This window comes from Gouania willdenowi, unplaced genomic scaffold, assembly GCF_900634775.1.
Source record: "Gouania willdenowi unplaced genomic scaffold, fGouWil2.1 scaffold_9_arrow_ctg1, whole genome shotgun sequence".
NCBI classification, from domain to species: Eukaryota; Metazoa; Chordata; class Actinopteri; order Blenniiformes; family Gobiesocidae; genus Gouania; species Gouania willdenowi.
Window position 1 is genome coordinate 11,848 of NW_021145265.1, and position 10,258 is coordinate 22,105.

The 10,258-nt window shown below is 38.9% G+C and overlaps 1 protein-coding gene across 1 annotated transcript; it reads right to left on the reverse strand.

Annotated features, from left to right (window-relative positions):
* Positions 1-4,972: 4,972 nt before the first annotated feature.
* LOC114461137 (AT-hook-containing transcription factor-like) lies at positions 4,973-9,878 on the reverse strand. Its single transcript, XM_028442981.1, has 7 exons — positions 9,803-9,878; positions 9,459-9,591; positions 9,096-9,352; positions 8,959-9,018; positions 6,614-6,649; positions 5,851-5,989; positions 4,973-4,983 (listed from the first exon to the last, which is right to left on the reverse strand). Exons 1-7 carry the CDS (start codon positions 9,866-9,868, stop codon positions 4,973-4,975), a joined length of 702 nt encoding a protein of 233 aa, XP_028298782.1. The 5' UTR covers positions 9,869-9,878.
* Between the last annotated feature and the right edge of the window lie 380 nt (positions 9,879-10,258).

Genomic DNA, 10,258 nt, shown 5'->3' on the forward strand with positions numbered 1-10,258 from the left:
CTGCGTCGGGGAGATATTTGCTCCACACACACACACAATCTTTAAAAAACAAAGACCTCGTCACCATCTTTAACAGTCGTAGTTTGTAATTTAACAGGAATGAGGTAAGTGAGAAGGAATAAAACAAAAAATAAATGAAAACTAAGGCATTTTTATTGACACAACAAGTAACAACAGTTATTCAAGATCCAGAACTTCTTCCAACGTGATCCAAAGGTAGGACATGTTCCTGAGAGCGTGTGATTCTCCATCAGCTCTTTCAGCTTTTCTTCACACCATCAGCACCAGGTGTTGGACTTGATGATAAGTTGGACCATTGATGACCCAGATTCACTAACACTGAGCCACTAGTAGTCTGCAAGATGGAAACGCCCCTAAGTGTCGTATTTTGGCTTCAAGAACGTTGAGTGAGAAACGTTACAGTGCACGCCCACTACTATAGACGCCATATTTAAATGAGCGTTTTTCCATAGGACAGGAAGTGCTGAGTGCAGGAACACATCAAACGCTTCTCTCTATCCTCAACACTGAGAAAGCTCTTAAACTGTTGGATGATCACATCATCAAGATTGGTCCAGAGCGGGGTAGCGAGGTGCTGCCGGAGGTGCAGGCCTGCAGACAGAGTCAACCATGCGACTGGACGATCTCTTCATGCTCTCAGCGGCTCTGATGGCTCTGTCCAATGAGGGTGTGGCCTCAGTGTGACCTCAAAACCCCAACCGTGACCCGCTGTGAGGGGAGGGGTAGAACCTGAGAGGAACACAACACAGTCTGTTATTAGTTTAGATCAGTGGTTCTCAAACCCTTTGTCCCACTTCAACATTTAACTTAGAAAACTATTCAAAAACATCTATAGATCATAATGATTGATAACACACATTTTAAACAATCTCACTTTGTAAAGAAGTGAAATAAACAGTATTTAGTGGATCATGACCACATTTTCATATTTAGAATTTCTGGCAAACCCAAAGACATTTTTTTCTGGAATAAGTTTCTGATCATGTTTAAGCTCATATATATATATATATTTTAGTTGAACTAGATTTATATTTCACAAAGTGAAAGTATACAAATACAGTTGTTTAAGATTTGAGAAACACTGCTTTAGAAAATAGATTTGTGTTTCACAGCCATTTATTCAGAGCATCACATGCAGCCTGAGACGTTTGGAGTAAAGTAGAAACATCACAGGAAAGTCACTGCACGATTGATTGATTGATTCATTCATTCATTCATTCATGTATTTATTTATATATTTATTTATTTATTTATTAATCTTCTGAGCGTCTCATTGTGTGCAGGGTGGGGAACATCCAGATCATCGGCCACTATTATTTTAATCTAAATGTGAGGGAGGGACTTGTAAACAAACCTTTTTCTACAGCAACAGTAAACAAAATACTCCAAAAACACACTAAATTAAAATGAAACAAATAAATAAATAAATACACAAAATGACTCATTACAAATAAAAAACAAACATAAATACAGAGGAACTCCAAAAAAGATAGAAAATTACAGAAAAATATACATAAGGTCAACAACAATTTACAAAATTGTTCCAAAAACAAACTCAACAACTACAAAAATAACAAAACGCAGCGATCCACAAAACTGATCGTATCTGATCTGAGGGTCACATGATCTACAGTCATTAGAATAACAACCAATCAGATAGTGTGTTTTTGTTTTTTTGCATATTTGGAGTCATTTTTTTAATGGTTTGTGTGTCTGTTGTTTTTGTGAAGTCATAACATCATTCTGTGTATTTCTGGATTAATTATTTGTTGTTTTGTTGGGGTTTTGTTACATTTTTTGTTCCTTTGTGTATTTTTCTAATCCATTTCTGTGTTTTTCATATTATTTTGAGTCTTTTTGTTGTTTTGTGTGTTTGTGGAGTTATTTTGTATATTGTGTGTGTGTGTGTGTGTGTACTTACAGTTTTTGAGGTGGACACCCTGGCAGAAACTGGCGTAGAAAAAGAGCACAGTTGTGTTGGCTCTTCACTGGTCTGACCCGATGAGGGGCGGAGTCTCTGCAACAGTCTGCCAATCATAAAGCAGGTTAGGAGTTCCATTCAGTGAGTGCTCAGTCAGAAGAAAGTGTGTGTGTGTGTGTGTGTGAATATCTTTTGAACAATTTCAGCCCATTTTTGCTTATTTTTATCATTTTTCTGTAACTTCACCAAACTCACCATATTTTAACCTATTTTCATCACTTTTTCTTTCCATATTTTTGCTCCTTTTAATTTATATTTGCTACATTACTCCCATTTCTGACACTTCTACATCACATTTTAATGTCTTTTCTACACATTTTTTTCCACTTTCCAGACATGTTCAGCACTTATAAACCCTTTCTACCACTTTTACACCTAATGTTTATATGTTGACCCATTATTGTCACTTTTAACCTCTTTTCACCAGATTTCATGATGATTTTTGCCATGTTCATCATAACCAGTGTCTCTCCTGGTTTCCTTTCCCTGATGTGAATGTGAGGAAGCTGTTTAGTTGATATAAATCAGAGACGTTTCTCTCACTGAGAACTCTGAACTGGTTGAATAAAGAAGGTTCTCACGGTGCTGTGGCGTCCGGCTGCTCCTCTCCACTGCTGCTGAGGTCTGAGTGGATCTGGACATCAGAGCAGGAGGCTGAACATTGGATCTCATCCCTGGAATCAGACACAAGTGCACATAACTTACAGTAGGGGCCCAAGAAGAGGGTTAGTACCCAGGGCCCAAAGTGTGGTGCTACGGCCCAGATGTAGCGTAGGAACGGGTGATAAATGAGGGTCGTTAAAGGGGAAATGACTGTTCTTACTGCTGCTGATGCTGCTGCATGTGACACGCTGCGGTGACGAGCAGTAGAGGCTGCGGCTCCTCCCACTTTTCTCCTGCTGAGCCGTGCTGGCGTTTGTGGGCGGGTGAAAAACAGACGGAGGATTCCTGGAGCTTTCCTCAGCAGAGATGGACTCAATGGAATCACAGCGGAACAATCGGACACTGGAGGACAAAACCACGACTCAGCAATCACAGGAAGTCCAAAACAACACTATATCCACATTAAAACACTGCTTTTATTTTGAAGGGGACTTATTTATTTATGACTAATTCCTCCATAGATTTTAATAAGAAAATAAACAGGTTTCTTAATAAGAGAGGGGGAAAAATATTGATTCATGTATATATCACAATTTTATTTTGTGTAAAGATAATAAATATCAATATATTTATTTATTTTTTCTAACCCTACATGCAGTGTCGTTTATGTTCCCGTGGTCTGTAAAAAAATGTCTCAGTGAGTTTCAATAATCGTTATTATTGAACTGTATAGAAGTGGATTAAGGCCAACTTTGATGAAGAGAATAATTATTTAAACTTTATTAGCAAACCTTTGACTTTTATCACCATGTTGTATTTTGAGTTCGTTTTTGAAATTTCAAATTGAATTTCATCTTTTCAACTTTAATTTCGTCTTTTCAACTTTAATGTTGATTTGCCCAAAATTATTTTCATTATCAAATTTGGCCCTAATCTGCTTCCGTAGAATCACAATAAATATTTATCGAATTGGTACCAAAGGATGGTGATAATATCAAATCCCTAATTTCTTTACTTATTTCTTCTTTTGATTTTGTATTTTTTTGTTTTATTTATTTCAATGTAAGGATTGTGGACAAAAGGATGTAGTCAGCTTTAGATTGAAAGCAGTCCTTTCAAAGTAAAAGAGAATATCTCTCCATGTTTTCATCACGTAATAATAATAAAATACATGTATGTTGCTGGTCTCACCTCTCTGTCGCCATCTGGTGGACAGGAGAAGGGGGGAGGGGGCTGCTCTCTGATCTAATGAAGCCAGTGTCCAGTTCTGGAGAGATGATCCCGGTCTGAGGGCGGAGCCAACACATGTTACAGTCACATTTAGACTTCCAATGGATAAGAAATGTTGCTTTTTCATTAACGTTGGGTTCATGACTGATAAACACCTGAGAAGAACACGCTCATTCAGACACATTTTTTAATGCTGACTCACTTGCGATTGAACTTTGGAGCTCCTCCTCTCTCCAGGTATGATCCTCCTCCTCCTGCTACTGCTGGTGGTGGTACTGCTACTGGTTCTGGTGGTGGTCCTGGTGGTGCTGGGTACAGGACCAGGGAGGCAGCTGGACTGACTGCTTCTAAAAGACAAATATCAAACATGTGAGACTGGAATCACAGGCGTAACTATAGATGGTGCACCAGGTTCCAGGCACCGTAATGCTGCGTTTACACCGTACATTTACATTTTCTGTATTTGATTTGATCTATTACATACTATGTCGTTCACCTGTTCTCTTTCATAGATTTTGGATAGTTGACAAAAACACATTTGTGAAAAATGTGGCGTTAAGTTGCAAATAATAAATAAAAGAGTACAGACACATTAAGATTTTATAGAAGGAAGTTTTCACTTGCTGTGCCTATGTGTGTCCAAGCGTGTGTGTGCATGTACTTGTGTTTAGGGTGGGGGCACAAAAAAAAAAAATTTGCACCGGGTCCTATCACCATGATGTTACATCACTGACTGGAATCAAAACATTTGATTTCTTTCCTGCTTTGACTCTGGTCCTCGAGGGTTGCAGTCCTGCTTGCTTTTGTGAATCCCTGCTCTAACACACCTAAGCCGATCATTACACTCAGGTGGGAGTTATTATTTAACACGTGCAGAACTGCTGCCCTCCAGGATCAAAGTCTAACCAAAGCTTTGCTGCAGCTTGCCTCATTGCTAACGTGCTAACAGAATTGATTATTGAGTTTATTTTGAAATTTAAGCTGTAACTTTCCTCAAAGTTGCACTAATTTCCAACTCACTGATCCATGTGTGTGTGAGCATCGCTCAGAGGTGGGAGGAAGTGAGAGGTGAGTGTGTGTTTGTAGTCGTCGTCACTTCCTTCTCTGGTTGACCTCAGTTCCTTCATCTCACCAGGATCAGCTGGAAACTGTGGGAATGAAGACAATCAGCTCATTAAATATGTGTGTTAGAATCTGTCATCATGGGACAATCAAACGCATCATAAACAATAGTTCACTATTGGTCAGACGTGGGCAACTCATGGCCACAGAATCATTTTATATGGTCCCCCAAAAAATACACAAAATGAGTCCAAAAACACGCAGAATGGCTATAACCATACAAAATTAAAACGAAAACACAAAAAATTTTAAAAAAAAAGAAGCCAAATTATTTTCACACACAAAACAACAGAAAAATATACAAAACTATTCTAAAAACACACAAGAAATTACTATAAAATATACAAAATAACAATAAAAATAGACAAAATGATGTGAAAATACACACAATTATTTCAAAAACACACAAAAAATTACTATAAACATACAAAATAGACAACAAAATTAAACAAAATGACAGAAAAATACACATTTTTCAAAAAACCCAAAAAATTATTATAAACATACAAAATAACAACAAAAATAGACAAAATGACAGAAATATAAACACAAATATTCCAAAAACACACAAAATAAAAACAGAAATTTACAATTTGATTCTAAAGAACCAACAAAAAGACACAAATTGACTCCAAAAACACATAAAACTAGAACAATAAAACACAAAATGACAAGAAAGACAAACAAAACAACAAAAAAATACATAAAACTATTCCAAAAACACAAAGTCACAACAATAATACACAAAACGACAACAAAAACGCAGAAACCCTTTGTTGTTTCCTGTTAATGCTCTGATTGCTCATTATTCTAAATGCTGACATGAATGTTGATTCTGTGACCCCCCCCAATTTATCTGGTGATATATTGATAAATGTTGGGGAGGATGGTACCTGTGGGGGGGTTCGTGGAGTGGACGAGCACACAGGGCTGAACAGGGAAGGAGGGGGGCGGAGTCTCATAGAGCTGCTCCTGATACTTCTTCAGCTTCCTCATGAGATACACAGAGTAGTAGATCTGTGCCTTCACGTCCTGAGAACCACCAGGAAACAACGAGAAGCAGGTTTAAAACAGGAAACAAATGGGAAGCAGGTTAGAACCACCAGGAAACAAACAGGAGGCAGGTTAAAACCACCAGGAAACAAACAGGAAACAGGTTAAAACCACCAGGAAACAAACGGGAAACAGGTTAAAACCACCAGGAAACAGGTTAAAACCACCAGGAAACAAACGGGAAACAGGTTAGAACCACCAGGAAACAAACAGGAGGCAGGTTAAAACCACCAGGAAACAAACAGGAAACAGGTTAAAACCACCAGGAAACAAACAGGAGGCAGGTTAAAACCACCAGGAAACAGGTTAAAACCACCCGGAAACAAACGGGAAACAGGTTAGAACCACCAGGAAACAAACGGGAAGCAGGTTAAAACCACCAGGAAACAAACAGGAGGCAGGTTAAAACCACCAGGAAACAAACAGGAAACAGGTTAAAACCAGCAGGAAACAAACAGGAAACAGGTTAAAACCACCAGGACGGCACAGCGTTCATATTTTAAAGATCACTTTTTACCGTGTGGGGTCAAGACAACCCAGGTCTGCTCTGTGCTGCTTCTTCAGGCGGCGTAGCTGATTATTCGTCAGGAGGAAAGTTTTTACCAACGAGTCCAAAGTTTCACTGAGGTGACACAAACCCTGTTGTTGACATCATCACAAACGGCCATCGTAAACAAACTGCCACTAACTACGTTAAGTCACAATCATCAAACATTAATAACTTTAGAGGCTTTTAACTCCTAATAAACAATCAATTATAATTACATGACAACAGATTCCCTTTGGAAAAAAATGAGTTGTTTAAAGTTTATAACTTGTATATACTGTATGAATTATTGTTTTATCAACGTTAATGGTGCAGATGTAGTGACACGTGAGGAAAAAAGTCCCAGGAAATCACATTGAACCACATTTTAATGTTTCATTGCTTCACCAAAGAATCCCCCTCCCACCATGTATTTTGTGTAATGTGGAAAATATTCATCGTTTTCTGGAGTTAATACAGCAAAAACACAACAATAATAATGCTAAATCACATGAGGACCACAGTAAGGTGGTTGTTTTTTGTTTATTATGTTTGGGCCTCTACTGTGCAGGCAGCATACGCGCTCCCTTCCCCAGTATACGGTCTCTATACTCGGCCATTCTACAGCGTCCGCGCTCAGGCTAAGCCGAGAAGTGCTGGGTGATACCAGATAGGTGGCGTACGTACCCCCTCCCTCTGATGAGCTAGATCAGCTGTGCTAAATGTGATAAGGAGTGTTGTCTCAGTGCAACTATAATGAATGGCTCTCATATCTGCACATCTTGTGGGGCTTCTTTACAGCCAGAGGATGTCCACGACCTATGCCCCACATGCCTTATTCCTGAGCACCTGTGGGAGGTGCTGTCAGGCAAACCCTGCACGAACTGCAGCTACTTGCCTCGGGCAGTAATTGTTGCCAGGTTGACAGGGGTGGAAGGCCCAGTAGCTGAAGAAGACCTCCCCACATCAGGCCAGCCACCTCCAGCCCGTCTCTAAGCGGCGGGTAGAGGCTACGGCAGCTGCCGTCTCCAGGAAGAAAGCAAAGTCTGACCACAGTGGGATGCTAGGCTAATGCTTATGTTAGCCCAATGCTAATGCTAGCTTAACTAGACTAATGCTAGGTTATTGCTACGTTAATGCTATTTCTAGGTTAATGCTAATGCTACATTAATGCTAATTAATTTCTGGTATTACTTTGATGACATTAAAGCTATCGTCCCAGAGCCACAAACTGCCAGCTCGTCACTTCTGTGTGTTGCCTGAGATCTGGGCAAAGTACACAACAAAATATGTAAAACAGCTGAATTAGAAGTTGTAAATAGAATGTAAAAGGAAGTAAATAAATGAGTTTTTAGTTTGTAATATGTTGTTGAGAATCTTTAGGTACAGTGGACAGTCACTGTCACTGACTTAAAACATTTATTTTTTAGCATATGTTCTAATGCTGTATTTTTGTGTGTAATGTATTTTGTCCATGTTTGTCATGTAATTGATTATACCTGTATCCGATCTGTTAAACTATAAAATATGTTTAATCGTCTTAGTATTTACTATATATCGTACCGTATATTTATTTATCATCATGATTTAATGTCAATTTAATGAATATAAATCTAGTAGGAGCTTTAAAATGTGTGTGTATAATATATCATTTATGCCTTTTGGGTTTGTCAAATCATTTTGAAAATATTTATAGGTTTAATTGAAATAACAAAACTTTTAGGTTGCGTGGAAGGTGTTGCGGTAATGAGAAAAATAAGTCTAAATCAAGTGTTCATTTAAATATTTATGTCATGTCAGAGTTTCAAGTAACTGTGCAGGACTGTCAGAAATCAAACTTAAAAAATTTTAATGAGATTTTTTTGGACTTGTTTTGGAAAATATGTTCTAAAAGATGCTAAATTGTCAGTAAATATTTTAAAATGAATGCCCACAAACACTTAAGACCTTGTCAATAATGACTAATAAAGAAATGTGTTTGTTCTTGTCTTTTTAAAATTTCATGTTGTAACTCAATGAAACGAGGATTTCATGAGAATCACCCTGGTAAGTTACGAATGTAACTATGGTTCTATGAATCCCAAATGACCACCAGACCTCTTTGTCACTCAGAATCCTTGTGTGCGCGCAAGAACATTCTGTAGGAAAGATATAAACTTCCTTTGGGTCATCCAGGGGTCACAGATGACATTGTTGATATACATACTCACAATGTGCATGCACAAAGGGGAATATTCAGTGCTTAAAGCACCGCCTCTGACGGTCATTCGAGATTCATAGAACCATAGTTACATTCATAACTCTTCGTTTTACTTTAGTGGAAGTTTTTTTTAAAGATTCCAGCTTGTAGCTTTAATTCTCACTGTTCAGGTAGGTAAAATATGTATAGAGTAAAGAACCAAAATAAGAGTTAAAGTGTTACCTCTGTTTGCTTTTCAAGACTCAGTTTTCTACTCTTCAGTAGATCGCCAAAGGTCTGCATCTGAAAGAGAAAAGTCTGAGCACCTCTCCAGGGTCCTAAAGGACATTCATCTCAGTGAGTTCTGATGGAGGCCTTACCTGCTGGAGTAACATCTTGGCCTGTTGGGAGAGAACGATGCCCAGCTGTGGTCCAAGCTCTTGTCCTAGTTGTGGTCCCAGCTGTTGTCCTCGTTGTGGTCCCAGCTGTTGTTCCAGCTGTGGACCCAGCTGTTGTCCTAGTTGTGGTCCCAGCTGTGTTTCAAGCTGTTGTTCCAGCTGTGGTCTTAGCTCTGGTTCAAGCAGTGGGTCCAGCTGTGGATCAGGACTATCAGATTCTGGACGTGTAGGAAGGCTTCCTGTTGGGAGAAATTGAGGATCAGGACACCAGAAGGAAACACGTGAATGTGTTTCAAAGAACGCTATCAACACGTCTAATAACAACACAAAGTAAAGGAGAATGACCTGGAGGAAAACAGGCATCCATCTGAGCTCCCTGAGCCTGAGGAAAATCCAGCTGGATGGGACTGGAGGCGCTTTGAGTGGCTGCTGATTGGACGCAGTGAGCAGCCGTCAGATCGTCCCAGCACAGCTTCACCTGAGGGGGACACACACACACACACACACTGAATTTCAGTCCAGGAGCAACGTACGGCCCAGTTTGATCTGAAGTTAAACTAAGAAAACCTCACAACTTTTTAAGGAACAAACATGTTGTTACATTCATCCAAACCATAGAAAAACTACAACAAAATACACAACTATTACAAAATCACACAAAATAACTATGAACATAACAAATTAACTACCTTGGCTGTCAGACGCAGTTGGTCGATGGTGTTCTCTGCTTCTGCATGCTCAATCAGCAGTTCCATGTAGTTCTCCTGTAGGAAGAGAAGAAGAACAGATGAAAAAGAGAACACTGGATGCCTCTATACTGGCTAACTATAGACCAATCAGAACCTTCCATTCATGGCCAAGATCATTGAGAAGGTGGTCTTCAACCAACTGAGTCAATTCTTAACATTCACAACAAAATATTTGATAAATTTCAGTCAGGTTTTGGTTCTCATCACATCACAGAAACTGCTCTGATCAAAGTGATCAATGACATAAGGTTGAACACTGAATCAGGAAAAGTATCGGTATCTCATTCTATTAGATCTAAGTGCTGCATTTGACTCTGTAGATCATACATTTTTGTTGCACACATTGTAAACATGGGTTGGACTAAATGTAAAGTAATGGAATGGTTTTAAGTTCTA

Excerpts from the sequence above, each read along its gene's own strand:
- LOC114461137 (XM_028442981.1), bottom strand. The coding sequence starts at position 9,868 with ATGGAACTGCTGATTGAGCATGCAGAAGCAGAGAACACCATCGACCAA. Across the intron at positions 9,353-9,458 it reads GGATGCCTGTTTTCCTCCAG|GAAGCCTTCCTACACGTCCA; the intron begins GTCATTCTCCTT and ends TTCTCCCAACAG. Across the intron at positions 9,019-9,095 it reads CCAAGATGTTACTCCAGCAG|ATGCAGACCTTTGGCGATCT; the intron begins GTAAGGCCTCCA and ends TTTCTCTTTCAG.